At 49.0% G+C, this 27,984-nt stretch overlaps 2 protein-coding genes across 2 annotated transcripts; both read left to right on the top strand.

Annotated features, from left to right (window-relative positions):
- Nucleotides 1-8: 8 nt before the first annotated feature.
- On the top strand, nucleotides 9-9,535 carry GGA2 (golgi associated, gamma adaptin ear containing, ARF binding protein 2). Its single transcript, XM_061349101.1, has 17 exons — nucleotides 9-365; nucleotides 983-1,067; nucleotides 1,604-1,679; nucleotides 2,160-2,258; nucleotides 3,261-3,384; nucleotides 3,804-3,907; nucleotides 4,384-4,464; nucleotides 4,644-4,781; nucleotides 4,875-4,956; nucleotides 5,636-5,755; nucleotides 6,017-6,184; nucleotides 6,432-6,487; nucleotides 6,711-6,862; nucleotides 7,436-7,605; nucleotides 8,235-8,404; nucleotides 8,732-8,842; nucleotides 9,386-9,535. Exons 1-17 carry the CDS (start codon nucleotides 101-103, stop codon nucleotides 9,527-9,529), a joined length of 2,145 nt encoding a protein of 714 aa, XP_061205085.1. The 5' UTR covers nucleotides 9-100; the 3' UTR covers nucleotides 9,530-9,535.
- A 722-nt stretch (nucleotides 9,536-10,257) lies between these two features.
- COG7 (component of oligomeric golgi complex 7) lies at nucleotides 10,258-26,985 on the top strand. The gene is made up of 17 exons (XM_061349099.1): nucleotides 10,258-10,506; nucleotides 10,813-10,961; nucleotides 11,452-11,568; nucleotides 12,084-12,252; nucleotides 13,068-13,150; nucleotides 13,916-14,038; nucleotides 15,310-15,508; nucleotides 17,503-17,630; nucleotides 18,008-18,162; nucleotides 19,311-19,427; nucleotides 19,935-20,000; nucleotides 20,741-20,927; nucleotides 22,014-22,154; nucleotides 22,602-22,685; nucleotides 24,440-24,554; nucleotides 25,678-25,821; nucleotides 26,667-26,985. Exons 1-17 carry the CDS (start codon nucleotides 10,341-10,343, stop codon nucleotides 26,831-26,833), a joined length of 2,310 nt encoding a protein of 769 aa, XP_061205083.1. The 5' UTR covers nucleotides 10,258-10,340; the 3' UTR covers nucleotides 26,834-26,985.
- Nucleotides 26,986-27,984: the final 999 nt, after the last annotated feature.

Raw genomic sequence — 27,984 nt, 5'->3', positions numbered from 1 at the left:
TGCTTCCTGTGAGTGGTCACGCGTGTGGTACTGCTGAAGCTGGCCCTGACCAGGGGACTGGGACGTTTTCTTCCTCTGTGGATGATGATTTAATGATTAAATGAACGTGGTGAGTTTTGGTTCCGTTCTCGCCCGCGCTCGCTCTGCACCCAGCGAGGGGAGGAGCTGCCAGCAGGGGTGTGTTTGTGGGCTGGGTGTTTTACGGGCCCAGCCCGTGGAGTGCACGTCCACACCAGGCAAACGTGTGGGCTTCCCGCGGGTGAGCAGTGTGCGAGCAGTGGGAGTGGATCCGTTTCCTGCTGCCGGCGGGATGGAGCCGGAGCCGGAGCCCATGGCTGGTGCCATGGAGCTGGAGCGGTGGCTCAGTGAGTGGGGCTGGGGCCTGAGTGGGAGGGCACCAGAGCTGCTCCGTGGGGAAGGGCCCATCTCCTCCAAGGAGCCCCTTTAGGGTGATGTTCATGGGGGCTGTCCTAACCTGCTCTGTCTTTCCCGCTCCCCATCTCTCCTGTCCTTCATTGTCCTCAGTCCTGCCCAAGCTGAGTGCTTGAAGAAGGTTATTCCTCAATCCAGCCGTGCAGGCAGAGCTTTGGAATGCACTCGTGCAGCCCTCTTGCAAAAGGGTGACCTGTGCCTCTGTTCCTGCGCAGGAAAGCTTGTCCAGTCCCGGGAGAGCTGCCTGTAAATGGTTTTAAGTTTCTCATGCTCTGTGCTAAAAGGAACCTGATGCTGCTGCTTTCAGCACCTCGGTTCCTGCCTGACTTTGACTCTGAGGGTTCCCCCAGGACTCTTTTTAGGCAGGTTTTAGTACCAGCTCTTTCCTGCTTGTCCTGTACCTTCCATTTCTGCCTGGGTTGCAGAGAGCCCTAGAGCAGGCGGGAGCAGCGGGAGGTTGGAGCCGCTTCCTGCCCTGTGCCCTTCCTCCTTGTGCCCTCACGCCTCTCACACTGAGGCTGTTTTCCTGTCTTTTTGTCTCCTGTGTAAGACAAAGCCACTGAGCCAGGTATCCCTGAGGAAAACTGGGAATGCATCCAGCGGTTCTGTGACCAGGTGAACGCTGACACGGACAGGTAAGGCAGGGAGACGGCTCTTGGGGTTTGTTCCTGGCTGGGTGCCTGGCTCTGACCTTCCCTCATGGCTGCAGGGAACAGGGCCTGGGACAGAGCTGGGAGCACTGGCTGGGCTCTGCTGCTCCCCAGCGTCAGTATTGCAGAGCTCTGTGGTGGGGAGAGGCTGGTGTCTAGGCATGGGCTCTGATGCCCATTGCTGCATCTCTGCTGCTCTGTCACCAGGCTCTTGGGAGGCTGGCCAAGGAATCCTGGGTGGGGATCTGCAGGGAAGCCTTGGGTGAGCTCAGCCTCTGCTTTTCCTTTCAGAGAGGTGGGAGATCCCACAGCCCAGCAGACAGTCCGGGCTCTGTGGGAAGGAGCAGGAACTAGTTAAACTGGTCAAAGCTTACCGATGCTCTTCCTTCAGAGCAGGCACCCATGTGTTCGTGACATGTAGAGGGTTGTGAATCAGCACTTGCTCTTTGCAGCAAAAAATCAGCATTTGGGGTTTTTTGGGGAACTTGTGCACTGTTTGACTTGCTTCTAATACTCCCCAGCCCCTCTCTTGCACCGAGGCTGCTGGCACATAAGATAGAGTCACCTCAGGAGATGGAAGCTCTCCACGCACTCACAGTAAGTGCTTTCATCCACATGCAGAGAGGCAGCAGTAACTTGGAATCAGAGTTTGCGGGGAGAGGCATGACAGCTTCTTTTTCTCTTGGATGTCTCTCCCTTTTTGATGTCTCTCCCTTTTAACTTTCCACTGCACGAAGAATCCAGAAACTGGGTGTAAGAGGGAGGGACTGCTGCTGTTCCTTCCCCTGTCACTCTGCAGAGGGGTTTCAGTGGTCTGCAGCTTGTGCTGTTTGACCTGAGGTTCCATCATGGGGTCAGTGGCCCAAAAGTTATTAATGATACATAAAACAGAGCAGATGGTCTTAAACGTGCTGCTTAAGAATGTTGGATGAAGGAAAAATACATGTTCTTGCTGCACAACTTTCCCAGTATCTCGTGTTTGTGAATGCAGTGCCAGAAAGTTCTTAGGTTCAGTGTTACGGTGGCACAGTTTTCCCCCAAGACTTGTGTGTGCAGTGTCTGGTTTGTTCTCTGCAGGTGCTGGAGACCTGTGTGAATAACTGTGGTGAAAGGTTTCACAGGGAAATAGCAAAGTTCAGGTTTCTGAATGAGCTGATCAAAGTGCTCTCCCCAAAGGTAGGTGGTCGTGGTCCCGCTGCACGTTGTTGGTGGGGCAGGCTGTTTGCTTTGTGCTGGGTATGAAAACTTAGACTGAACCTTGCACAGAAGAAGAGCAGAATTCATTCTGTGCCTCCACGCACCAGGACTGGATGTGAATCCCCTGTAAAAGGTGTCAGCCAGGGGCTCTCTCTGTCCTGCAGTGCCTGTCAGGATGAGAAATGGAGATGTGTTTATTAGAGCCCGTGATCCCCCTGCATTACCCCCCCTCTGCATCACAGAGCAGGCCTGCAACTTTCTTAGATACTCTTCTCAGCAACTCAGTAATCAGCTTCCCTTTTAGTGGGTCCTGCAGACATCTGCCACTCACACAGGCTTTGTTTTCCATGACATCCCCTGGACAGCAGAGCTGCAAAGAGCTGGTTTCAGGGAGAGGTTCAACCAAGCAGCAAAACCTCTCGGTGCCAGGTTTGGTAGGGGTGCTTCAGTGGAACAGCACAGTGTAACCAAAGCGTCAGAGCTGTGTTTGCTGTCTTGACAGAGCAGGTATTGTTTCATGAATAATGAGTTTAAAATGCCTTGTGTTTGTGTGTGGCTTTTGCTATTCTGGATGTTCTTGTAACACATTAAAGTGAGTACTCATAAGTGATAGGGAAATCAGAGAGCATCCAAAGACAACTTTCGTTTCTCGTTTTGTTCTGTCTTCCCTGAAATAAACCAATGTGCTTTTGGTTTCAGAGCCAGTAACTGATCAGAGAAGTTCTGAAATTATTTCATTTTGATTGTCATATAATATTTAGGTAATTATCATACACTTAATAGCATTCCCTGTATTTACAGCCACAGCAACCCACATTACTTCCTATACTGCAAGACACCCAGTTGACAGCACGGGGAATAAAGTGCTGGGCATCTATTTGCTACTTAGACTCTGCACACAGACACTGTGGGGCCAGACCCAGATGCTCTACCTGGCACCAATTCCTTACCTTTACACTTTGTTGTCTGTTTGGTTTTCAGTACTATGGAACCTGGTCTTCAGCAAAAGTCAAGTCAAGAGTCACGGAAGTGATATTCAGTTGGACAGTCTGGTTTCCTCAGGAAGTTAAAATCCGGGATGCTTATCAAATGTTGAAGAAACAAGGTTTAGTTCTGCTATTTCGGTTTCCTTTTTAGCCTTCCAATTGGTGTGGTTTGAGAGCACAGAGATGTGTCCTCTTCAGCCTGTGATTCGGCTTTTCCTAAAACATTGTGTGTGAGGGCAAGAGGACAGGGGTCACACTTACAGGCTGTTGGGGTCTTTAAGGATGCACGGAACTGTTCAAAGAGATATACCAAAGAACAGCTTTGCTAAAGGGCAGACTGGCCTCGTGCCTCTGTTCTCATAGTGCTCACCACTGGTGTGCAGGGAAAAGGTACAGGACAAACTCAGGGATCTCTGCCCTGGAATTCTCTCCTAGGAGAGGTCTGTGGAGGGGTGAAGGAAGTAGGTACAAAGTCCAATGCAGTGTTGAGTGTTCCACAGCGTGGGTACCACTGAGCAACTGTTGTTACCCATTGCAGGGATTGTAAAAGAAGACCCCAAATTGCCAGAAGACAAAATTTTGCCTCCCCCTTCTCCGAGGCCTCAGAATTCTATTTTTGACACAGATGAAGAGAAATCCAAGGTAAAACTTTGGAGTTTCATGCCTGCCCCTCTCTGACTTGCACTGATGAGCAAAGAGGCTCAGTCACGCTTTGGGAGCTTTGCCTGTTTCAGACAGTATCTTTAGGATGATGCTGATGCTTTTTGCTGTACAACAGCAGAGAATTCCTTCATGCTTTATCAGAAGTTTTTGCCTAGTAAAAGTGAAACATTTTACAGCAAAACATCCATTTCTATTGCACTTTCCCGAGAGAGGGTTTCTCTTTTACACAAATTCTACAGCCAGGGTGTTCCCATTCCCAGAACATCCAAGCTGGGTGTGCAGGCAGCTGTAGGAGGCAGCAGTATAATCTGGATTAGATGATGGGACGTGAGCCCACATATTTCCAGGATTATAGAAACTATTCCGACAGCGGGTGTCTCGGTATCTGTTCTTATGTGATGTGTGCCTGGAGCCTGCTGCTCACTCACTGCTGTCCCATGCTCTCCCCTCGACAGCTCTTGGCAAGGCTTCTGAAGAGCAACCACCCTGAGGACCTGCAGGCTGCCAACCGTCTGATCAAGAGCATGATCAAGGAGGTGGGGAGCCCCTGGGTCAGGAGCTGTGCTTGCAGCAGGGAGGGTGGGAGGTGATTTGACAGTTCAGGCTGTGACCAGGACCCCTGTTCCTGACTGTAGGGCTGCCCAAAGGAGGGAGGATATTCAGGATTTGTTGTTAGCCAAATCATCACCTACCTTTATGTCATTTTTCATCACAGGAACAAGAAAAGTCAGCTCAGGTGTCCAGAAGAGTGAACACCGTCAGTGAGGTTTCTGAGAGCGTTAAACGTATGGATGAGTTATTAGAAAACTACAAGAGACAGGAACTATCCAGATCTGACCAGGAGGCCCTGCAGGTAAATGCTCTTCCTCAGGTGATTCTAGAGACAGAGAACTGTGAGGATGTCTGGGATCTGCTGAGCAATGATGTGAAACATTTCCTTCCACAGACTCTGTTTCAACGCTGTGAGAAGCTCAGGCCGCTGCTCTTTCGCCTTGCCAGCGAGACAGTGGATGATGATGAGGCTTTAGGTAAGAGCCAACATTGTCCTTGCCTTTCTTTGCAGCTAAGCTCAACTACCTTTGCTTTGACAAGTGGGGTGTGCCCTTCCCTCGGAGGGGGATTGCTTCAGCACTTGCTACCCAGCAGGCAGAGCTTTCCATTTTACCTTTAAACCATGCCCCCCATGGAAGTGGCTTAAGTCTCCTCTGACTCCTCTCCAGGGAAATGATTCATTTTCACTTGGAGCCCAGAGTTAAACAGTGAATCCAGTTTCTTCCAGCCAAGGTGGCTGTCATGTTAACATGGTCTTTACACTAGTAAGGGGGAAGATTTCATCCCCTCACCTGTAACTTGATGGGTTTGTTACCGCACCAGGATTGATGAGACCCTTGAGCACCATCAGCCCATTGGAGCCTTCCACAAGAGCTCCACACACCATATCAGAGGGTGATTCCACTGCCCTGTTCTGGGTACATGGTACCACATTCATCCACCAAGTTAAGAATGTTCTGAAGTAAGTTTTCATGCTGATTTTAAGTGAATTTGGGTCTCCAGAAACTCATACAAAGTAGATCTTAACAGAATTTTTATAGTGAATCATGTTTTTCTCACTCTTGAAATCCTTGTTGTGAGTGAGAAGGTTGAATGTGGGTGAAGTTGAACTTTGTGTTATGACATTAATAGTGTGTTTCTCCTCTTGTTTTCCAGCTGAGATACTGCAGGCCAATGACAAGCTCATCCAGGCACTCAGACAATACAGGCAGGTTGTAGCTGGCCGTGAAGATGGGGCTGGAGGAGGTCCAGTCACCAGCTCTGTGGATGCACCAGGTAAAGAGTGTTCCATGACAGCTCTGTTCCTACTCATCAGTGTGAGCGGGGTTTGGAAGGGAAGTGCTTCTTGGAAAATAAATGTGGATAAAACCCTGTAACACAGGAAAACTGTTATGTAGCCATCGTTTTCTTTTACATATGGCTGATAGAAAGTATTCTTGAGGTTCTTCCCCTGGGAGTCCTTTTGGGCATGCCTGTGCTGTGAATACGCAGCTCCTTTCAGGAGGTTTCTCTTTAACTCTTTCTCCTATTTCCAAGCACACCAACCACCCCCAAGGCGCATGAAGAGCTACACACTGATTGACTTCTCCGAGCTGGAGGCGACATCCCAGTGGTCCACAGACCAGTCTGCAAACACAACCACCACCTCCCGCCACAGCAGCACCACCTCTGCCTGTCTGCTTGAGGAGGAGCTGAAGTCATTAGGTTTGTCATTGCAATTCAGTGCCATGTTATCCCTGGTGACAGGGGTCACGGGGTTTAATACAAATGGAACTTGACTCTAACATTGGCCCTAGGAGGACGTAGACCCTTTCAGCCATGAGTTTTCAAGAATGTAGTTTCCTTATTGGTGTTAGACTGTAGACAGACTGCTGCTAGACAAGAAGGGAAGAACCTGTGGAAAATCCTTGTTTTCTGTAACTGACCTGTGGCATTTTGGCATCTTTCTTAGATCTCAGCAACTCTCCAGTTGTACAGAAACCACCTTCTGATCTTGGCTTTGCAGAGGTGAGTGATCCTCAGCTGCTTTAGTCCATAAGCTACAAAGGACAAAAATCAGGTGTGATTCTTGGTCTAGCTTTCTCTGGCAGCCTTTGTTACGCTACCTCAGTCACAGTTTGCAACCAGATTACTCATTTCTACTTTAAGTAGCATTATTAAACCAGAGGTGATTGTTAAGAGGATTTTTGCTGATGTTCTGTACCATGAACCAGAAGTGCTTGTTTTTCAGACTGCTATACACAATGGGTATGGTGAAGCTGGAAGTGCTGCTCAAACACTGGAACTGCAGGAAGGCTGGGAAGACCCCAGTTCAGAGAAGAACGCACTTCAGGGCCTGTTTGATCAGCTCTCTCCACCCTCCAGCAGCAGGACGTTATCTTGGTAAGGAATCTGTGCATAACACAGTCTGACTTTGGAGATGAGGAGTACAGGTTTACAGCAGTGAGGCTTAGGGAAACCTTTCAGGTACACGGGTTAGGGATGGCAAGCTGTCCATCCATGCACGGGCTCTTCAGCTGTTACAGACCTGCTAATGGAGCTTTGTAATTGCACGCCAGGGTCAGGAACTTTGAGGAGACAAATCCCATGGCTTAGGAACAAGGTGATACTGCACTAAAACAGCAAAAACCTTGTCCCTGAGCTAGAATTTACTTCAGTGTCACCGACTGGAGCTCCAGAGTCTCTGCATAGGGAGAGTGGACTTCCAAAACCTGAAAACAAGCTTCATGATGGTAACAGAAATCGAAGTCTGCCTTAATGACTGCTGACACAGCAACTTCTTCCTTAGGAAACAGAGACAGGTTGTGAATTTCTCAGGAACTCAGAGTGTAAGCTTGTACTTTCTTTATACCTAAGGGGATGAGGGATTGGGATACATATGGAATGAGCAGCAGATGGTACACACCATAGAGTCTCCCCAGTTAATATAAGCTTTCTACATGCTTTTCTTTCCAGGGGTTTATCACCAATGACATTGCCCTTCCCAGATCTGCCAAATAGCTCAATGGCAGATGCCTCATTCTCCAGTCTAGACTACGAGCTGAAGCCTGCTGCCTCTTTGCATCCAGCTTCCCACGATGCTTCTCTAGAAAACCTTTTTGTCCCTTTAATTTCAATTACACCGAGTAAGTGCAATGATTTCTGTGCCCCAGCTTGGCTTCCTAGAGCTCTTCTGTGATTTTTGCACGGGAGCAAGCCAAAGTAGCTTCATGCTGTATGGGTTGGCTGGAGAAAAGGAGTGACTGTTCAATGAAGGACTTAAGGTACCTGAGAATTTGAGCAAGTGCTAGGGATCCTACCATGGAAATGTCCTTGTCCTCCCTACTCAGCAGTCAGGACTCTCCTGCCCTGGCTAATCTTCTGTCTTCTGCCTCCAGTCCTTCAAGTGAAGGATTTGCCACATTCTGGAAGGACTGGATGGTGATAGGCAGGTGTGGATTTACCAGGCAGTGGTCATAAGGGGCTAAGTCTTGAGTGTGCCAATCAGTTACATCTCTCCTGGATCCACACTTGACATCTCTGGCTGGCTGTTGAAACCTGAGTGGCTAAATGTCCAATTTAGACATTGAGATTCCCTTCTCTGCCTTCGAGGTGAAATGTGCATCCCAGGCAGTGCTGTATTGCTGCTTGCTCTGTGAGTTTGCTGGACGAAGTAAAAGTTTGAGTGTTTCCTTTCTGCTGCTCCTTATCCTATCTTTGCTGTTCTGCCCTCAGAAGGGAGGGGAATCCATGCCTCTCCTCTTGTCTCCGGCAGGTGGTATCTGTCCACTTACTGTGTTCGATAGGAATGGTTTCAAGGCTATGCTCCACTTCTCCAGAGACCCTGCTCCTGGCCGACCAGACGTGCTGGTGATGGTTCTTTCCATGCTGAGCACATCAGCCCAGCCGATTAAGGACATCACGTTCCAGGCTGCAGTCCCAAAGGTGAGAAGCTTGTGATGAGTAGCAGAGAGTGGGACTTCAGAAGTGTCCTGAGGAGAAGGTTCACAGCTTCTTGCTTGGGAGTTGCCTCATTCATTGGAAACTGCATGGCTTGCTTTCTGAAGGGTGAACCTATTGTATGGTGGGGTCTGCAGCACAGAATTGTCTATTTAGGAGTATCTGCCTTCAGATGCAGGCTGTGGAAAGAGATGCTTTTCATTAAAAGACAGCATCTGGCTGGTGTATCTTTAACCAGCTCTGTGGCTTGGTGATACTCCCAGTCCTTTTCCCACATGGACCAACAGGCATTCCTTTTGTTTTCTCTTCCAGACCATGAAAATAAAGTTACAACCAGCCTCTGGTTCTGAGCTGCCTGCCTTCAGCCCTCTTCTCCCCCCTGCTGTGGTATCCCAGGTGCTGCTGCTCTCCAATCCACACAAGGTATGTGTGGGGGTTGATTCTGCTGCTGGAGCACTCAGAATGTCACTGTAGTGGTGGGGTGTTTCTATGAAAAAGGGGGAGAGTGTTTTCAGTGAGGACAGAGCACGCTGTGCTGTGCTGGGAGGGCATCTTCCCCACTGAAACAGCTTTCAGAGGTATTATTTGAAGGATGGAATGGGCAGTTCTGCCTCAGTCCACCTGCAGATGGCTCCTGGTACACACGGTGCAGATGTTTGCAGCTGGTGGAACCCGAGGCCACCCCAGGCACAAGCAGTTGTGTTGCACTGATGAATGATCATGGACCAAAGCTTTGGTGTAAGGAATCCTCTATCACTACAGAGGCTGGGCTGGCTGGGGTTGCCAGGCATGCCCTGGGGACATTTGCACAGGTCTCCCAGTCGCTCCTTATGTGCTTATGAAGATCCAGGTCTTCCCACATGGCTGAGGCGTTCCTCTGCCCATTCAGAGGGTGACTCCTTGCAGCAAGGGGGGCGGCTGAGCTCTGCAGCCATCACATGTCCCCCTCTGTTCTTTCTCTCACAGGATCCCATCCGGCTGCGGTACAGACTCACGTTCACCCACGGCACACAGCCCTGCAGCGAGGTGGGAGAGGTGACCGGGTTCCCGGAGCCAGAGCTCGGCATCAGCAGCAGTTCAGCAGGCTTGGACATTGCCATGGAGCCTTAGCTCTGTGTGGGGAGGGACCGTGTGCCAGCAGGGCCGGCCTGCCCTCTGGAATGGAGTGATCTGCCATCTCCTGCTTCCTTTTGGTTTCTGGGTCGTTATTCAGCAGGAGGCGTGTAAGCTGCCTGCTCCTGCCATGGCCTTTCACTGGAGCTGACCCTGCTTTACAGAAGGCTGCTGCAGAGCCCTGCAGCCTTAACGCTGCTTCCAGCCAAGCCTTCCCAGCTGCTTCCTGGGCCAGTTCTTCCCTTTACCCGTTACTTTTATAATTAAACAAAGAAGTAACCCTATAGCAGCATTCATCCCTCGGGTCAGGGAGCGGGAGCCAGGGCTGGGCTGCGCTAGGGCAGGGGCTGCCCTCACCAGGGTGTGTGTGTGCTGACGTGCAGCCGGGACCGTGGCTGCGCTGTGCTCCGGCGGATGGGCTTTGCAGAAGGTACAAACCGGACGGAGCACAGGCACTGCGGGGGCTGTGCTGGAACCAGCCTGGGCGGAACCAGCCGGTCTGGCACTCGGGTGGGGAAAGGACCGGGTCCGGGGCCCGCACCGGTAACGGGAGCCGGCGCGGCGGGGACCCGGTGGGGCCTTCCCGGGCCCCTCTCGGTGCGAGGCTGCCCTGCACCGGCAGCACCGGTTCGTTCCTCCGCGCGGCTCCGCCTCCCGGCCTCTAACCCGGGCCCTCTCCCCTATAGGCCGCAGCCTCCGCTCCGCCCCGCGGACGCAGAGCGGCTGCGCGCCGGGGTACGGCGGCCGGCAGGGCCCGGGGAGCGTCACCGGTGCTCCGGGGCTGTCCCCGGTGCGCGGAGCCGCATCCATGGATTTCTCGCGGTTCCTGTCGGATGACTTCGAGGTGAAGAGCTGGGTGAACGCGGCCTTCCGGGCCGTGCAGCAGGAGGCCCCGGGCAAGGTGGACGCTCACGCCGCCACGCTGGTGATGAAGCTGCAGCTCTTCATCCAGGAGGTCAACAACGCCGTGGAAGGTGAGGCGGGGCCCGGGGGAGCTGCTCCCGGCGCGGCGCTGCCTCCCCTGCGCCTCGGGGCCCTGTCAGGCCCGGCCTCAGCAGGGAAGCGGCTGTGCAGGGCCAGGTTGGAGCGGGCTGCTCCAGTGGAAGGTGCCCCTGCCCATGCAGGGGGTTGGGGCTGGATGAGCCTTAAGGTCCCTTCAACCCAAACTCATTCTATGGTGCCATGAACTAAACTGATGTTGTTTCGTGGTGTTGTTAACCTCTCTCTTTCCTGTGAGGGCTCTCCCGCCTTTCTCACTGTTGTGCTTGATGTTCCTGCAGAAACAAGCCATCAGGCTCTCCAGAATATGCCCAGAGTCCTCCGGGAAGTGGAGGTCTTGAAACAGGAGGCAACGTTCCTGAAGGAGCAAATGATCCTCGTGAAAGAAGATATAAAGAAATTTGAAGCAGACACAGCTCAGTCGATGCAGGTGATGCTTGTCTTACTGCAGTGGTCGCCTGCAGCTTGTGAAACCCTCAGGTGTCCAGAGATGTGCCTAGTAAACAGTCTTGTGAACCCGAGATAGACAAACCCACTTCTTTTAATGCTAATGCTGGGCAGGTGGGTGACACAGCCCAGTGCAGTGTGTGCTTTGTGAGGAGCAGCTGAGCATGCTGCTGCTCAGGGGAGGCTGCTGTTACCTGACTGGAGACACTGATTTCTGCCTCTTGGGTGTGTAGAGCTTTTCAGACACAGTGGGCACCAAAGGTGCAGCCCAGACTTCAAACCAGCCTTGTGTTGTTTGACCTTGGAGGTTGATTTAACCCCTGTCGCTCTGTCAGCCAGCTCCTTCCTCCTTGTAACAGGGGCATCTTTTCACACATTTTCTATAGGTCCAAGCCAGAAGCGCTCCCACAGGGTAAGTGTCTGTGGCAGTCTTCTCTTGTTTCAGTGGGCAACATGATTTATCTTTTGTTCAGGTCCTGGTAGAGATTGACCGAGTGAAATCTCGCATGCAGTTGGCTGCAGAGTCACTTCAGGAAGCAGACAAATGGAGCACGTTAAGCGCAGACATTGAAGAGACTCTTAAAACACAGGTAGATACCACATTATCCTGTCTGGTCTTTGTGCCTTCAGCTTTGCAGGGAAACTGAGTTTGAAAGCAGCTTTTGAGATGGATCTGAAACAAGAGCCTGTTTGTAAAATGTCATTGCAGCCTTCCAGTATCTGAAGGGGGCCTATAGGGATGCTGGGGATGGACTCTTCATTAGGGACTATAGTGATAGGAGAAGGGGTAATGGGTTCAAACTGAAACAGGGGAAGTTTAGATTGGATATAAGGAGGAAATTCTTTCCTGTTAGGGTGCTGAGGCACTGGAATGGGTACCCAAGGAGGTTGTGAATGCTCCATCCCTGGCAGTGTTCAAGGCCAGGTTGGATGAGGCCTTGGGTGATATGGTTTAGAGCGAGGTGTCCCTGCCCATGGCAGGGGGTTGGAACTTGATGATCTTAAGGTCCTTTCCAACTCTAACTATTCTATGATTCTATGATGGAACTGGTATTAATGCTTTCCAGGGCCGTTTTTGGTAACCAGGTTGCCTCCCCTGTGGCAGGATGTGTCTGTGATTTCAGCCAAGCTCACGAGCATGCAGAGCAGCCTGGCGATGCTCGTGGATACGCCGGATTACTCCGAGAAGTGTGTGCATCTGGAGGCCCTGAAGAACCGGCTGGAGGCCATGGCCAGCCCTCAGATTGTGGCTGCCTTTAACTCCCAGTCCGTAGGTCAGTAGCTCTTGGTGTCATTCACTATGAGCGCAGAGCTGATGGTCTTTAAAGAGTAAAATGTTTGGGTGGGGAGTTCTTGTCCTAAGGCTGTTCTGGGTGTGTGGAGACATGGGGCTTTTCTCCCATTGAAGAGTGTCCCTGTTTACACTGAAATCATGTGTTTTTCTGAAGTCCAGCTCCTGTAATATAAATCTGTAAACGTCCACAGAGCATCTGCTTGTGGTGACTTGCACAGATGAGGAGCACTCAGGTTACTTGGGGCTTTTGTTTCTCTGCCTTCTGAGTCCTGTTTGCAAACAAGGTCTCATTACTGATTACTGATGTATTCTGTGGACAGAGCTACAGTCACCCCCTCACCCTGCAAGCCAGACCTTTGAGGAACTGGGGTTTCAAAGGCTCATGTAAGAGCTAACTGCTGTTAGTCTCGAAGCAGCATACATGGTTAGGTAGCAGCCTGGGGAGTGGTGAAGGCAAAGCTGAGGACTTTGTGAGGTATATTCTGGTTTTGTAGTTAGCAGCTTATTTCTGGAAAACAGTAATTTCCTCCCAAGAAACGCTCTGGCTTTATCCATCTTGGATACTAGCTACATTGAAGAAGTTGCATTCATTCCTTGTGCCTGCTGCCTGTTCGTGTTCGAGTGTGAGTTTTAGGCAGTTCTGCTCCCGTTTGAGAAAATAAGCAAGCAAGAGGTGAAAGTGTGTCTTTCTGTGTAGGCTGTTGTGTGTGTTTCCCACAAAGAAGAATTCTCTTGCTCAGTGAGGCTAATGTCTCACCCTCACCTTTGACTGAACTATTACTTTGTTTTGTTTAGATCAGGCAAAAACGTTTGTTAAAGTCTTCACTGAGATTGATCGGATGCCCCAGCTCCTTGCTTACTATTATAAATGTCACAAGGTCAGTATCCGGATAATCCTTTAATACAGAGCAATAAAAACTTGATCTCTTGCTTGGCTTGGACCGTAGGGGGAGCTGCTACATCACGTATTTTATCTGTTCGAAGGAGGATGGAACCTGTTCTCTTAGGTTTCATTCTCTGACTCCTCTTTCTGGCTCTTAATAGCTTCAGTTACTCCCTCTGGTTTCAACAGTAAGTCTTCCTTCAGGGCTGTGTGTTTCTTCCTGCAATAGACAGAGGATATGTGGGTTCTGCTTGAATTCTCTGCACCTTGTAGTTTTGCTTTGCTTTTCTTGGATGTGGCTATGTCAGCAAAACTTTATTGCTGGGACTTGCCAGCTGCTGAGTTCTGTAAACTCTTTTCAAAGAAGATTAAAAGTTGGAATTCCAGACAGTGCTGTGGCCATAACCTGATCCTCAAATTTCTCTCATGACTGTGACTTTTGAGGATTAAGTTCAAGGCTGGGGCTTGCCAAGTATTTCAACTATTATGTGGAGGTATCGGTTACAGGCTCATTTTATGAGTAAAATACCAATGTTAATTAAATCTTTGTATCAACTAAGAAGCCTCTAGCTTCATGCTGAAAGTCTTTTCCTTCTGTGGTGCTGAACTATAACAAAATGCTATGCTGCAGTCTGGGGAGAGGGGTGAGCGTGGGCATTGTTGTTAGCAGAACTGCTGAACATGGCAAGTTCTCGGTCTGAAATAATATCTGGATCTGTGGACTGTCAGTTCTCCTCTTAGACTGGTTCTTCTTCTGCAGGTGCAGCTGGTGGCAGCATGGCAGGATCTTTGCCAGAGTGACTTAAGCTTAAATCGCCAGTTAACTGAACTGTACGACACACTCCTTGGGACCTGGCACTCGCAGCTCCAGTGGGCAACGCAGGTGCAGTGGCTGTTTGATGCTAGGTTAACAACAGGACTGAGCACACTCCTAATTGTCACAGAGCTCAGAGTAGTTCTTTTGTGCTCACCCTTTGAGTTGTGCTCTGCCTTATCGATGCAAGACAGAGCTCGCAACCTGCTTTCTGTTCTTGTCCAGTTCTTGCAGACAAGATCTGATTTCTGGTGTTCCACCAACAGCAAGGTTGCTGCATTATTGGCATTAAAGCTGCTCTATCACTTTCATCTGTATCTTAAGTTAAAACTAATTTGTTGGTGTTGCAAATGTGTTCTGTTGCAAGACATTTGAAATGCCTGAATTGCTTTATCACTTGGCCCGGAGGAAGCCCTCAGGGTTGTATTAGACTCGTCCATGTCACTGGTGGAAGATATCTGAGAGCTTCTGCTATCACCCCTTGAGTCTGTGTACGTGTTTTTCCTGCCAAGAATAATGCAGGATCCAAAAAAGCTGTTGTCCTTCAGTGAAATGAAGAAAGAAGTTCATGCTCTTGAGCCTCTCACAGAGGCTTTTCATCCATGAAGGGTAGGAGATTCTTATCTTCATGTTATGGAGCCTGGTGCAAGTGCTGGGCCTGTGCTGCAGAGGAGCAGAATGTTCCTTTGAAATGTATTTTTTCTGCCTAATGGTTCGATGTGAATTACAGGTCAGATGTCAGCTTACATTGTAGCAGATGCTCTTTGGTTGGGAGAGGGAAACCGCACCTGGGGCAAAGCTCATCTCACTCAGTCTCCTGTGCTGCATCTGCTTTCTGGAGAGTACTTAGACCTTTTTCACGGTGGTCCCAGCTTTCAAAGCAAATGACCGAGATGAGCTGGCAAAAAACTCCCCATCAAAGGCTGTAACCTGCTTTGTGCTGGAGTTGAGGGTGGTGCATGTAAATAAACGTTCTCAGTTGATTACAGTCTTTCTGACCTTTCCAGCATGAACTTCTGCCTATCTGACCAGTAACTTTGCTCACGATAGAGTACAATTCCTTTGTATTTTAGGGATACATGTGTTTTTTCCCCACACACCTGTGTAAACTGAGCGTTCTGTTTTCAAGTGCCTCTTTCTACCAGGTGTGTTTTTGAATCACTGTAGTCCCTGTGTGCTGCTGATTTCAGGTTTTACCTGTACCTGTCTTCACAGCTCCCTGTGCTGGTAGATGTGGTTTGTACGTTGGGGGTTCTCTCTGCAAACCATCTGCTGCTTTCTGCCAGTTGTGTTCCTCTGGGATAATGCACTTTTGCTTAGTAGCTCTTCTGCTGTCACAGGTTTTCAAGAACCCCCATGAGGTTGTGACTGTCTTGTTGATCCAAACTCTGGGAGCATTGGTGCCTTCCATCCCTGTCTGCCTCAGCACTGCTGTGGAGAGAACAGGACAAGAAACCAAGCTGAATAAGCTGCTGGAGCTCTATGATGCCACCGTCCACTTCGCAAAGGGGCTGGAGGTGGCGATGCTGCCCAACCTGAGTAAGGCTCTTGCACTGTGTTTTGTCATTCTGTTCATCAACTCCTTTGTAAAGTTCCATTTGGGATTTAATTTAGTTTTACACGGAAGGAGGGATTCTCTTCTATGGTATTGACCTTTGGCATTTGCACCTTTGTGTGTCTGTACATGTACGTGGCTGTCATGGTAAATAATGTTTAGCACTTTTATGAGCATTACTATTTCTTCTGCCTAATGGTTGAGGAAATGTCTCTAGGGAAGCTATCTGTGAAGCCCATTGTGAAAGATTACAAAGCATTAAAGTTGAGGAGTTTCCTGGAACTAAGTCACACCTGGCTAAACAAGAGAAAACCTGCTTGCAAGCTGCATCCATTGGGTGCTGAAGTTTTATTTTGGTAGTTTCTCTGTTGCTACTGGCTTATGCGATAATCAGGTGAAAACGCAAGGCCAGATACTATTTCTGAACCACTGGTAATTTATTCCCTAGCAGCATCCTGGGTGTTTGATACAAAGTCTAACCTGTGCTTTCCTTATCCTCCGATGTTTGTCATCTCGTTTTGGTCATGACTCAATGAATAATTCCCACAAACCACAATGTAGTGAGGTGTTGTGTTTACATAAGTTTATGCCTCATTTGAACTGTTGGCTATTTATAGTCCTTTGTTAATCTACTAGGGTCCCTTCAAAGACTGGGTAAGGGAAAATCCTAAATTAAAGCTAATGGAGCATTCCTAATGCTGCTTTTCCTGTGTTTGGTTCCTCGTACCATTGTCTTGAGCTATTTCAACCCAGATTCTTACTTGATCATGTAAATTACGATTACTGGGCAATTTCAGGGAGTATGACTGTCATTGTGTCTGTTTTTCTTGTCTTTGTGTACTCTTGGCAGTCATTTTCTGTCTTTGGCTTAGCTTAATTTGTGGTTCATGGTAGAAATGATTAAAAAGGACTTGGGAAAATGGAGTCACATTCTAGAAGATGGTGGCATAGGAAGACAGCTGCTGCCCGGCTGTCAGAGTGTGTGTAAGAAAACCCCAATAAACCTTCATTTCCATCTCTTGCTGTGGGGTAAGATGTTTGGCAAAAGAAGTATCTCAAGAATGGAAAGGCAGGTGACTCAGCACAACAGAGTCAAACCAGTTCCTACATATGTGTATATGAGGGGAGGGTTCAGTTATGATTCACAGGATAATTCAGGCTGGAAGGAACCTTAGGAGATGGTCTATTACAACCTCCTGCTCCAAACAAGGTCCACTGTGAGGCTGGACCATGTTTCTCAGGGTATTGCCTAGTCTGATCTTGAAAACATCCAAGCATGGAGGCAGCCCAGGCTTTGGGCAGCCTGCTCCATTGCCTGTTTGTCCTTGGGGCATAAAGATTTTTCCTTCTATCCAGGATTCAAAGTAATTATGGTTTGCTGCTAGTTTGAATTTGGCAAAGCTTCGCAGTAACAGCTGGTGTCCAGCTCTCATTTGAGAAAGGGTGGTTCAGACCTGGTTTTCCTTTGGGTTTGCAGCTCTGCTCAACAGGGTGGCACTGAAATACTGAGTGCATGCTTCAGCTTCAGCTGTGGTTGAGGAACACTGTGAAGTAGAAGTGCCAAGTGGATCGAGTTAGTGTCAATTTTAAGTATTAACTAGGCCTCCTGATAAATGAGATTGCTCCTGTTGGAAGGTGTGGGAGTAGTGTGTTTCACTTCTCAAATGGCTTCACTCCTTCCCTTCCACTGGAGGGTGGGATGTTTCATAGATTCTTGTCACCCAGGCTGTTGTAGAGCAGTGAGTGATAATTTTCTTGTTGAGGTAGAACATCTTGGGCCTAGGAAGCAGGTAGAGATAATAACCTTGGTTTTAAATAAATAAGTAAAATCTGTGTAGATGAGACTTGAAGCTGCTGGGCAACATTCCAGGGCTGTGTAGGCAGCAGGCTCCAACTGAGGGACTGCTGCAGGTTGCTTGAAGCAAGGCTTATAGTAGCAATTCATCCGTTTGTAGACTAAACACCTGATTCCTTGTAGAGGAGCAGAACCTGGTGAAAGTGATGGAACTGGTGGAAGCGGTGTACGGTCCCTACAAGCCCTATCAACTCGAGTATGGAGACCTGGAAGAAGAAAACCTCCTCATTCAGATCAGTGCAGTGCCCTTGGTAACGTCTTTGTTCAACTACACAGGGGGAGGCTTGAAACTTCTACTAAATACAAGGGTCTTTGTCATTGCTCTCCTTCCTCTTCTTAATTTTTTGGGAATGTTTCCTGCTTGCAGTATATGTTTTTATTGTTAAGTAACTTAAGAAGTGAAGTGAATTCAGCAGCACTGTCAGGTTGGCGGTAGCTCCTTCCTTCTTCACACAACAACCAGCACTGTGTGGATCTGCTGGAGACTTTACCATAATATTAATGTCAACCAAGAGCCTTCTTCAGGTTCAGTAGGATACTGGGAGAATCGAGTGCTACACAAGGTGTCTTTAACATCTGGACACTCACTGAAAGGAAGGTCAGGCTTAACTTTGTTGTTGTTATTTAGGAGCATTGGGAAGTAATTGACTGTGTCCAGGAGCTGAACCATTCAGTCAACAAACTCTTCATCCTGGCTTCTGGAGCCATCGACAACTGCATTAAGCTCACGGATGGACTGGGAGTGTGTGGGCTCCTTAAGGCCCTGAAAGCTCTTTTCTCCAAGTAAGGTGCTTTTAGTTACACTGCTCTCTTTATCCTGAGGGAGTAGCAAGTACTCAGTTTGTGGCCAAGGACTTTGTAGCTTACGAAGAAGGGCTGAGAGCGGAAAGTATCTATAACCAGAATGCATCTGATGTTCCCTCCTGTTGCTTCCTTCAGGCAGTGACTGTTTCTTAGGGGAAAATGGAAGCTTTTAATGGCAAAATCAGAGACTTTTCTTGGCTGTTTTCTCTTCTGGTTGGGCTGAAATTTGTTTTTAAAAAGTACTTTTGGAGGGGAAAATATTTCCCAAAACAGCGTGAGACAAAGACAAATTTGGCTGAAGAAAGTAGATCTCAGCGGGGAAAAATACACCTACTGGGACAAGTGACCTCACATTAGGAAGCTACATGAAAGGGCGAGGTACCCTATAGAGTGAGGTTCACTGCAAGTTCTGGTGTTGAAGTATCACTGACAGCCCACTTAGATAGCGTTCCAGTACCCATTACCTCCTGATACCAAAAGCGCTGCTCACAAGGTATAAATCAACCTGTTGCCTTGGTGCCCTCGGGGGAAGAGGGAAGCACACCTCTCTGATCTCACCTTCTTTATAGGCAGTTACATAGCAGTGTGCATGCCTCCAGCTTATGGGCATTATTTAAGAAAACGGGGGGGTGTGGAAGACAAAATGTTCTCCTTTTATCCATGTTCTCATCTGGGGAGTAGCTGAGAAAACAAATTCATGAGATTGTTGTCGCTGTGTTCCTGGAGTAGGGGCCAAGTGATGCTGGAGTAGCAGTAGCCTTATAAACTTCTTCTGGTCTTTTCTAGGAGGTGTCACTGGGGCATTGGTAATAAAAGTGTCTTACTCAGACCTTCTCGTGGGAGTGGAGAGTTTCTTGTAACCCATATGCAGCAAATTGGAGTAGCCCCACAGTATCTGCTACTCTGAGTTTCAGCCTGTCTTCTAGTGTAGGGTTGAGTGGGCTGTGACTGATCAGTTGTTCACATTCGTGTGTTTGGACTGGAACAAGTGTCTCTTCTGAACTCCTTTTAATATTCCTGGTTCTTGGTCCTTGTAGAGGGCTGAATAGGCAAACTGCAGGCCATGCAGTTGTGCTGCTCTCAACCTGTTCTCTTATGCTGGTGCTTGTCTCCATTCCTTGATACAGGTATACCTCTGACTTTACAAATACGTTGCAGTCTATACGGAAGAAATGTAAACTGGATGATATCCCGTCAGATTCCCTTTTCCAGGAGGACTGGACTGCATTCCAAAACTCTGTCCGGTAACGGGGGTTTCTTTTGCCCAGCTCAGAACTGATTTTTGTATCGGCGTCAAAGGGAATTACTTGGGGTCAGTTTACACAAGTGCTTAGTGCAGGCTGCGGGGCTGTGCTCGCTTGGTTGCAGTGCTGCTGGGAGCCTTGGTGTTGGTGACTGGGTTTCAGGTTGCTGCTGGCACAGTAAGTGCTGTGAGGCTCCCCACCCTGTCTGGAGCAAGGCTGCATGTCCTATTGCTTGGAACATCAGCAGCTCTTAGAATGTTCCCGGTGACTTGGAGCCACCCTTAGCCACGATGAGGAGCAGTATGTGTGTGGATGAGGCTGTCGGGCAAAAAAAACCCAGGTTGTTGCCAAATGGACACAGTGAATAGCCAAATTAACTGTTGATGGATGTGGCCCCTGTGGGCTGTGGTTTGGTTCTTGCATTTTATAATCATTTCTATGGGGGGGATCCTGGCATTATCTGCCTCAAATCTCCTAACATGCATTTTTTGTCTTGTCCTTTCCCAGGATCATTGCTACCTGTGGTGAGCTCCTTCACCAGTGTGGAGACTTCGAGCAGCAGCTGGCCAACAGGTGAGCACTGCTGAGTTCATTTGTGAGCTGTCAGCACAGGAACCAAGCTGAGAGAAAACAGCCACCAAGGCACTTCCATTGTGCATGGAAGGAAAGCAGAGCCTGGGAGTTTCCCCACACTGCCCTCCCCATCTGCTCAAATGTCAGAGAATGGTCATGGACTGTTCCACTCTCTTGTGCCCTGTGACAGTCACAAGAATCCTTTCTCTTGGATACGTGGCTGGCTATCAAAATGACACCACAAATGGGGTTGGGAGGGAATTTTCCATCAGCTCAAACTGGCAAGATTCTGACCCTCCCTTGTGAGATGGGGCAGGAATCCTTCACTGGGGTGGGTGTAGGTGTGCCTTAACCCATCGATTCCTTGTAACTTGAGCATCAAGCACAGGCAGCACGTAGATCTTTGGTTGCTTGTAAGCATTGCACTGCTCAGCCTCCTGTACCTTGAAGTGCTTTATTCTGACTTGAGTGCCTAGGCTCTGTATAGGAGACAGGGGCTGCAGGGGGGGAAGCTGGGTTTGTTCTGTGTTTGCCTGGTGCCCTGAGAGCAGAACCCTCTCTTCCTTCTCAGTGTTTTTGAGTTGCAGGCTGGATGTGAGTGTTGGCTGTCGTTAGTGTCCGCCACCAGTTAATACTCTCCTGAAGTGGTGTACATGTGGTGTGGTTCCTGGGGCCAGCATGAGAAGCACAGCGGTGCCTGCAGAGGATGTTGCTGGTGACTTCAGTGTGTTTGTTTTCAGGATTCTGTCCTCCGCTGGGAAGTATCTCTTGGACTCCTACAGCCCCTGTAGTTTTGCTGGCTTTCAGGATACCAGTTCTGCAGAAAAGAAGAGCTCCATCAAGAATCCCTGGCAGGAATACAATTACCTTCTGAAGGAGAATCCATCCGAGTATGCCAGCCTTATGGAAACACTTTACACTCTAAAGGTAGCTTTGATGCTGGGGGAGTGCCTCTGTCCTGGGCTGCTGCTGGGCCCACAGGTGGTAGATGAGACCCGGATTCCCCTTGCAGGGTGATTACTTTTCACCCTGAGCTGCAGCCTTCTGATGGGCAATGTTCCAAGTCTTCCACACAGACAGCGATCCATGGAGAGATAAAATGTCCAAACCCAGGAAGCCTGGACTCGTTCCATCTCTCCCCAGATCCTGGCTGTGTTTTGTGAACATGCCCTTATCAGTTCAGGTGAGGGAGGTTTTTGTCACGGAAAACATTGGGAAGATTGTGTTGGAGCCGTCTCAAGTTCTGGAGCCCACAGACTGGCTTCTCAGGACTTCCTTTGCCACCTACGCTCTACTGCCATATCCATTCTGAACTATCATTCTGCAAGATCATTCAGGCATGCATCTGTGAGCAGGGTAGAATGACTCCAGTTATCTCCTGATCTCAGTTATGTTTGCCATCATTGGTCACGTGTGGTTGTGAAGTCAAGGTTATGAGTCTCTTGTTTCCTCAAAATGTTCAGATTTCTTCTGCGCTTCATCTACCTGCAACATGTGAAGCTCTGCCTTCAGTGTTCCGTGTTTGACTTTAACGTTTGCTACATAGTCAAGTTCCAGAGGTACTCCTCATGGAAGACTTTTGCTTAGTTCCATGCAGGGAGTCAGTTGTACCCTTTGAGTGAAAGTTGGTTTTGCCATCTTCTCTGCAAGTGTCTTGGTGCCTGTGCTGGTGCCTGGCCTGTGCTGGTGCCTGGCCTGTGCTGGTGCCTGGCCTGTGCTGGTGCCTGGCCTGTGCTGGTGCCTGGCCTGTGCTGGTGCCTGGCCTGTGCTGGTGCCTGGCCTGGTGGAATGTGATGCTGGTTCTTTGTTCTGCACTACAGGGAGCAGTGCACAGTTTCTGTCATCACTAACTGGTTGGAATAGGGCATCCCAAAGGAACCAAGCTGTGCAGTTGCAGAGGACAGCTCTTTTGTATTAGGATGACCTAATAAAGATCTCTGAAGGATGTTAACATAGCCTCTCTGTGGGCAGCTTAGTGGCTTCTGTATGTAAACAGTTTTCTGTGTGTGTTAGGAGAAAGGAACGAGTAACCACAACCTGTTGTCCTCATCGCGATCCGCCCTGAGCCGCCTCAACCAGCTGGCACACCACTTGGCTTTTGATTCTGTCTTTCTTCGCATCAAACAGCAGCTCCTGCTCGTTTCAAAGATGGAGGTGAGTGGTGGGGGCATTGCTCTGGTGAGGTTTACCCATGGGATGGACACCTTAGGGCAGCTTACTGTTCGCTATTGCTTACCTTGCTCCTGTTCATAGTTTCCCTCTGGTATCGCAGCTCTTCCATGAGCTACAACGAGTGGCAAAGTTTGCATCCCTTCATCCACAGCATTCACCACAGACAGCTCTTTGCGAGCTCTGGTGTTAGTTTGAGATGTTGCTTTGACCTGCATGAGCACGTGTTTCTCACAGGGAGCTGTGTGGAAAGGGGTGTGTGTTCTGGGCCTGAAGGAGGATGAAGGAAGCAGTGTTCCCACTACCTGTCTTCTGCTTTCTGAAAGTCCTTGGGTAGTTGCAGTTCATGTTGCTTGGTGACCCCTTCCTGAATACTAATAGATTTTGTCCTCAGGGAAGTCATAGGTTCATTCCTCACATTTTGCCTTACAGGGTTGGAGTTCCGGTGGCATTGGTGAGACCCTGACAGATGACCTGCCCAACTTCAGCCTGACTCCTCTGGAATATATCAGCAACGTAAGAGAATGCTGGGGTGCTACTGGAAGCCCAGCACTCGGGGAATCTCTTCCACATTTCCCCATTTTTGTGTAAAATCCTAATGTTTGTTTAAGTTATTACATGATGGTGATAGATGCTCTCAGTGGTCCAGCCCTCATCAGTTGGGTTGTGCCATTCATTGTAGCTTTTGTGAAACCCTTGTCAAGTTCTGGACCAGGAAAAGAAGTCAGGAGCACAAGGAGTGGTTCTTCTGTTGAACTGCACTGTTTACAGTGTTAAATCCTGTAATGGGATGGGAACTGCCAGCTTTTGTTTGTAGGGGTGAACACTGACCACATCTTCCTAATGCAGCTCATGTAGCAGAGGAGCTCCTGCAGTGTGTTCTGGGGTGATTTAATTGTACTAGGAAGTTAAAAAGTCTTGAACTCTTACCCTTCTAATCCCCATGTGACTCCCTGGTTTCTCTTTCTGATGGAATAGCAATGAAACCTTCCTGGCAGTAGGGTGTCTGAGTGGCAAAGGAAAATGAACTGTGCATTCGTTCTGACTCGGCACCCCTCGCTTCTGTGCTGCTGAACAGCACCCAGACAGCTTTCCCGTTCTCTTGGTGGTTCAAGTCGCTGCCAGATTTGCAGTTCAGATATTAATATGAGCTGCTGTTATCTCAATACAAAGTATAATTTGATAAGGAAGTTTTTATGCTACTGGCATTCTGTGCGTTACACAGGGAATGGTTTTTCAAGGGCAGGCTTGGTTTAGATAGCTCACGGGCAGTGGATAAGGTAAAGCCTCAAGGGAAGGTTGCTGCTGAATTCTGAGGAGCTTTCTGATGAGTGCAGTTCACCAAGAGCTGTGTGTGTGGTTGGCAAGGGAATGAATCTTCTCACCTGCCCCTTTCACCAAGAGTTAAAGCTGAGATGTGTGTGATTGTTACTTGATCCTGTGAGGAATCAAAGGACACTTCTGCCTGTCCAAGGCAAAGAGGAACTTCAGAAAATGTCAGATGCAAAGCATTTGTTTCCTGACATCTTTTCAAATCCACCCTTTATCCTGCTGCTGAGTGATAGGTGGGCTAAGACTAAGCCAAGGCTTTCTCTTGGGTAGTCTTGAAGTAACACCCCTGTATTGTGCAGAAAACGAATTGATGTGGTGTGTGTGCTGCATAGGTGAAAAGGCTGGTTGATGTGAGCTCAGAAGACACTATTGATGAGTGCCCCATAATGGGGAGGCAGAGTACTCTGATCTGTATCTGCACCTAGGAAGAGTCTCTGTAGCAGCAGGTAATCATTTAGTAACAGTGCAGTATTTGCTGAATGCCTGAGGTTCTGCAGCTCTGGTGTGAATTTGTGAGCAGGGTCCTTTTCTGGGAGTGATGTATTTCTGTAAGTCACTGTTACATTGCCCCTGGAGTGTGGGTTTCTTCTTCAGTGGTTTTGTTTGCTTCCATCTCTTAGATTCTGCTCTAGAAAACAAATGGCTAGGAACACTCCAGAGAGCAAAGATTTGCTTGGAGGAGCAGTTCTGTGCACAGGCTCTTCCTAATGTGATTGTTTCAGTGACTGCTTCTCTGACCTTGTGAAAAACTGTTTCTTGTACAAAGTGCAGCGATGAGCAAGAGCCAATTTGTTCCTGGGCAAATGTAGGTTAGCGAGTGGCTGTCAAGCTCAGCTATCTGCTTTCAGGTGTGGATTACTGCAGTTGACTTTTCTCCTCTAGCAAAGTACTTGCTTCACGTTTGTTCAGTGACTCAGCTCTTTGTGCTTTTATTCTAGATTGGGCAATATATTATGTCGCTTCCTCTCCACCTTGAGCCATTTGTCACTCAAGAGGATTCTGCTTTGGAACTGGCATTACATGCTGGAAAACTGCCTTACCCCCCAGAACAAGGTAGGGTGAAACCAAAGACTTGAAGTGTCTGAGGAAAGCTCTCACATTTTGACATGACACGGGTGTGATGTGTTGTGCTGACAAAGCTGTTGGAAGTCCAGTTCTTATTATCTGGTCATGCTGTTTCTTCCAAGACTCTCGTGGTGGTACCCAGGAGGAGCCTCTAACTAATGGGTAAAATGTTTTCCAGTTTCATTCAAAGCAGAAGCTTTAGCTTGGTCTGAAGTTTAGTGTTTGTTGAAAGATGTATTGCTGTTTCTATCCCAGCCAAAACCAGGGCAGACGCTGGCCACAGTGATGAAAGCCCTGTGCTGGAGTAAGTGCAATGGTTGCTGCTGTCTGAGGCAGCCACAGTCCTCAGGCACAGAAGGTGCCTCTTCACAGCTTTCTCCCCAGAGCACACTGCAGGCTTCTTGCTGCATGTTGTTCCCCAGTTTCTCGCAGCAAGCTGTGTTTTGGCTCACGTTCCCTCTTCAGATGGCTGTCCCTACCTGTGTGTCATTCATCCTGCTGCAGTAACAACAGTAGCTGCATAATGCTTCCTGGCAGGTTGGCAGCGCACCACGGTTTGTGTGGTTAATCTGTGTTTACTTCCACTGACAGTCAAGGAAGCACAGAGCTTGGCAGTTAGGTCTCCTGAGCCTGCTGAGGACACACTCTTTAGTTCAGAGGTTTTTGCATTACGTAATTTGTCATCTTAAAGCATTTACATTTTAATAGCTCGTTAATTTTCAAAGCACTGATGAACATGGAATGCTTTTAGAGCTTGAAAAAGCCCCCATGAATCCTTGGCATTGCTGTAGTTTGCAAACTGCTCCTGGGAGGTGATCCTGTAGAACGTGACAGGCAGTGCCACAAGCTCAACCTGATCCCCTGTCAGCCCCGTGGAAATGACCTCCCTGGAGAAGTAGCAGAGGCAAGTAAAGTGGTTTGGGGCTTGAGCTAGCTTTCAGCGTTGTGTAGCATCAGGGAGGATATGCAACTGCTTTGACTACTCCAAAGAGCTGATCAGCTCTGGATACTGTAATGTCCTGTTGAAGAAGCAGTTACCCTTCCGTCTTGTAATAAAAGCAGCACCAATGCAGGTGAATGAGCTGCCAGCTAAGGAGAGTTCTCTGTGCAGGAGACGAGGTGCCTGAGCTGGACAACATGGCAGATTACTGGCTGGGCTCCATCGCCAGGGCCACGATGCAGACCTACTGCGAGGTCATCCTGCAGATACCAGAGCTCACCGTGCACTCCACGAAGCAGCTCGCCACAGACATTGGTAAGTGGGGGGCACACGATGTCCACAGGGCTGCTGCTGGAACACAGGGGCTGCTCTGTTGTTATGTGAGATACGAAGGAGCTGCAGTGTGTGTTTCTGCTGTAGTTATGAGTGTGTTGGTCTGATGCCCAGCACGGTGGAGTGGTTCACAGCTGCTCTTCTGCAGTGTCCTGTCACTTCCCTCTGCGAGGGAAGGGTGGTTTTGCAGTAGGTACTCCTGCTTCTTCACTGCTTCGCGTTTCTTGACTGTGGAAGTCAAAGTCCTTCAGAACTGAGGATTCCCTTCCAGTCTTAGCAGGGAAGGTCAGACTATCTCCTCAGCTCGCTGGAAAGTGTGCTTGATGCCACTGACCTTAGCGAGAGTCTTTTTGGTACTGCCTAAAGACAAGCCTGTGGATGTGGGGCTGGTTGCTCAGCATTCTCCCTGCCATCCTCGATTCCCCAGCTGACTCTGAAGCAGTGAGCTGCAATTCCCTCCTGCCTCACAACCCTTCACCTCTGCAGAACTTCCCAGCTTTGTTGTAAGCTCTTTGCCTTTGAAAGCGTGATTGTGATCCCTTATCTGTGACTGTGGTGTCTGACCACCCCGAGGGTGTTGTCTGCAGGTACTGAAACGTGACAGAACACGTCTCAGTCCTCTGAGCAGAGCAGGCAGTGTCCACACCAGGTTCAGGAAGCCAAACCTGTGCAGCAGTCAGCACAGTCAGCTTCCAAACCCACTGCCCTTCCCTGTGGGTTAGAGCCATCCGTGGCAGCGTTCTTGCCGCTGGGAAGAAGGAAGGATAACCATCACCTGCCCCGTGTCTGTGACCTGTGCAAGCACATGTTTATCCTTAACCTTGCAGATTATCTAATAAACGTGATGGATGCCCTCGGCCTTCAGCCTTCGAGAGCGCTGCAGAACATCGTGACTCTGCTGAAGGCAAAGCCAGAGGACTACCGGCAGGCTGCGAAAAGCACGCCCCGCAGGATGGCCAGCAGCATCGCTGCCATGCGCGGCCTGGAGTGCTAGTGGGGACATCCCTGTGCTGGACACAGCTCTGGGGCTGGCCTGCTGGAGTTGGGTTCGTTTCACTCTAGGCTTTGTGAGGACTGTGCACATCTCTGGGGATTAGGGGAATTAATTTCTGAATACCTTTTAATAAATGCCTTTGTGTAGGAAAAGCTTGTTCCATTTCTCCATCTCTAGAAACAAGGGGTCCTACAGGCAGATCCACCAAAGACTGGCTGGGTGAGCTTGACCAGGCTGAGCAGCGCTGGCTTCTGATTGAAATGCTCTGCTGGTTGTTGGAGAGCTCGTGCTCTGTGCTTCTGAGGGGACTGGCTTCATCAGAGAATTTAATCACTTCTGAATCTGAAGTGACGGGGTAGGTGCAACAGAGATGGGCCGATTGGAAGCTGGGCTGCCTGGAGGCCCTTGTCATTGCTCAAGTCTGTCATTAGTCACAACATCAGGAAGAGAGTCTCATCAATTAGTAGATGAGGCATGACCAAGCTCAGCACTGAGAATAAAACCAGTTTTGTAGGTTGTTCCTTGTGCCATTAATGTCTTCTTCTGAGAGCCATGAAGTTTATAAGAAGTTTAATGGAGGTGTTGCTCTCTTGTAAAGGTTGTTAAGGCCTGGTTTATAGTGCTTGGTAAAACAGCTCATCCAGCCCAAGTGTGTGTTCTCGGGTCTACAAGAGGTCCCACAGCTGGAATGCCCACCTGCTGCCTCTGCTGAGCAGTCCCAGGACTGGGTCAGTCGCACCAACATCTTTCCTGTGTTTGTAGCACACATGTAAGGTGCTGATACAGGCTTCTGGGTTACCAGTGGTGCATTTTGTGAGTGAAATTGGGTTCCTTGGCTGTTCTCAGCTGGACTTTGGTGAAGTTTCACTGCTACAATTGCAGTCTGGGGAGGTGAGGAGAGCACGGGTGCTTGATAAAGAGTTCTTGGGGTTTGTGAATCTTGGCACCTAGAGCACTGCAGAGCAGGGGAGTGAACCGTGTATTCTGGGCTGGTTTGAGCTCGTGGCAAGGTTTCAGTCAGACGTTTGCTCTTTTGTGTCTGAGTATGGAAAACCTGTTTTAAAGAGTGGGGGCTTCTCCGGTGCCTCATTTGGCTGTGGGAAACCCCCTGTACACACCTGCACGTGCCAGTGATGCTTCTGTGGGGCAGA

Source organism: Neopsephotus bourkii, unplaced genomic scaffold (assembly GCF_033783945.1).
Source record: "Neopsephotus bourkii isolate Nb327-2 ecotype Australia unplaced genomic scaffold, CSIRO-AGI_Nbou_v1 NB_384, whole genome shotgun sequence".
Classification (NCBI taxonomy): domain Eukaryota; kingdom Metazoa; phylum Chordata; class Aves; order Psittaciformes; family Psittacidae; genus Neopsephotus; species Neopsephotus bourkii.
This window is presented reverse-complemented; position numbering and strand designations above follow the sequence as displayed.

Bases quoted from the DNA above. Each gene is read 5' to 3' on its own strand.
- GGA2 (XM_061349101.1), top strand. From the start codon at position 101: ATGAACGTGGTGAGTTTTGGTTCCGTTCTCGCCCGCGCTCGCTCTGCA. The intron at 2,259-3,260 runs GTAGGTGGTCGT...TTTGGTTTTCAG, and splicing joins TCAAAGTGCTCTCCCCAAAG to TACTATGGAACCTGGTCTTC. The intron at 8,843-9,385 runs GTATGTGTGGGG...TTTCTCTCACAG, and splicing joins TGCTCTCCAATCCACACAAG to GATCCCATCCGGCTGCGGTA.
- COG7 (XM_061349099.1), top strand. From the start codon at position 10,341: ATGGATTTCTCGCGGTTCCTGTCGGATGACTTCGAGGTGAAGAGCTGG. The intron at 14,039-15,309 runs GTGCAGTGGCTG...CTGCTGTCACAG, and splicing joins AGCTCCAGTGGGCAACGCAG to GTTTTCAAGAACCCCCATGA. The intron at 19,428-19,934 runs GTAACGGGGGTT...GTCCTTTCCCAG, and splicing joins GCATTCCAAAACTCTGTCCG to GATCATTGCTACCTGTGGTG.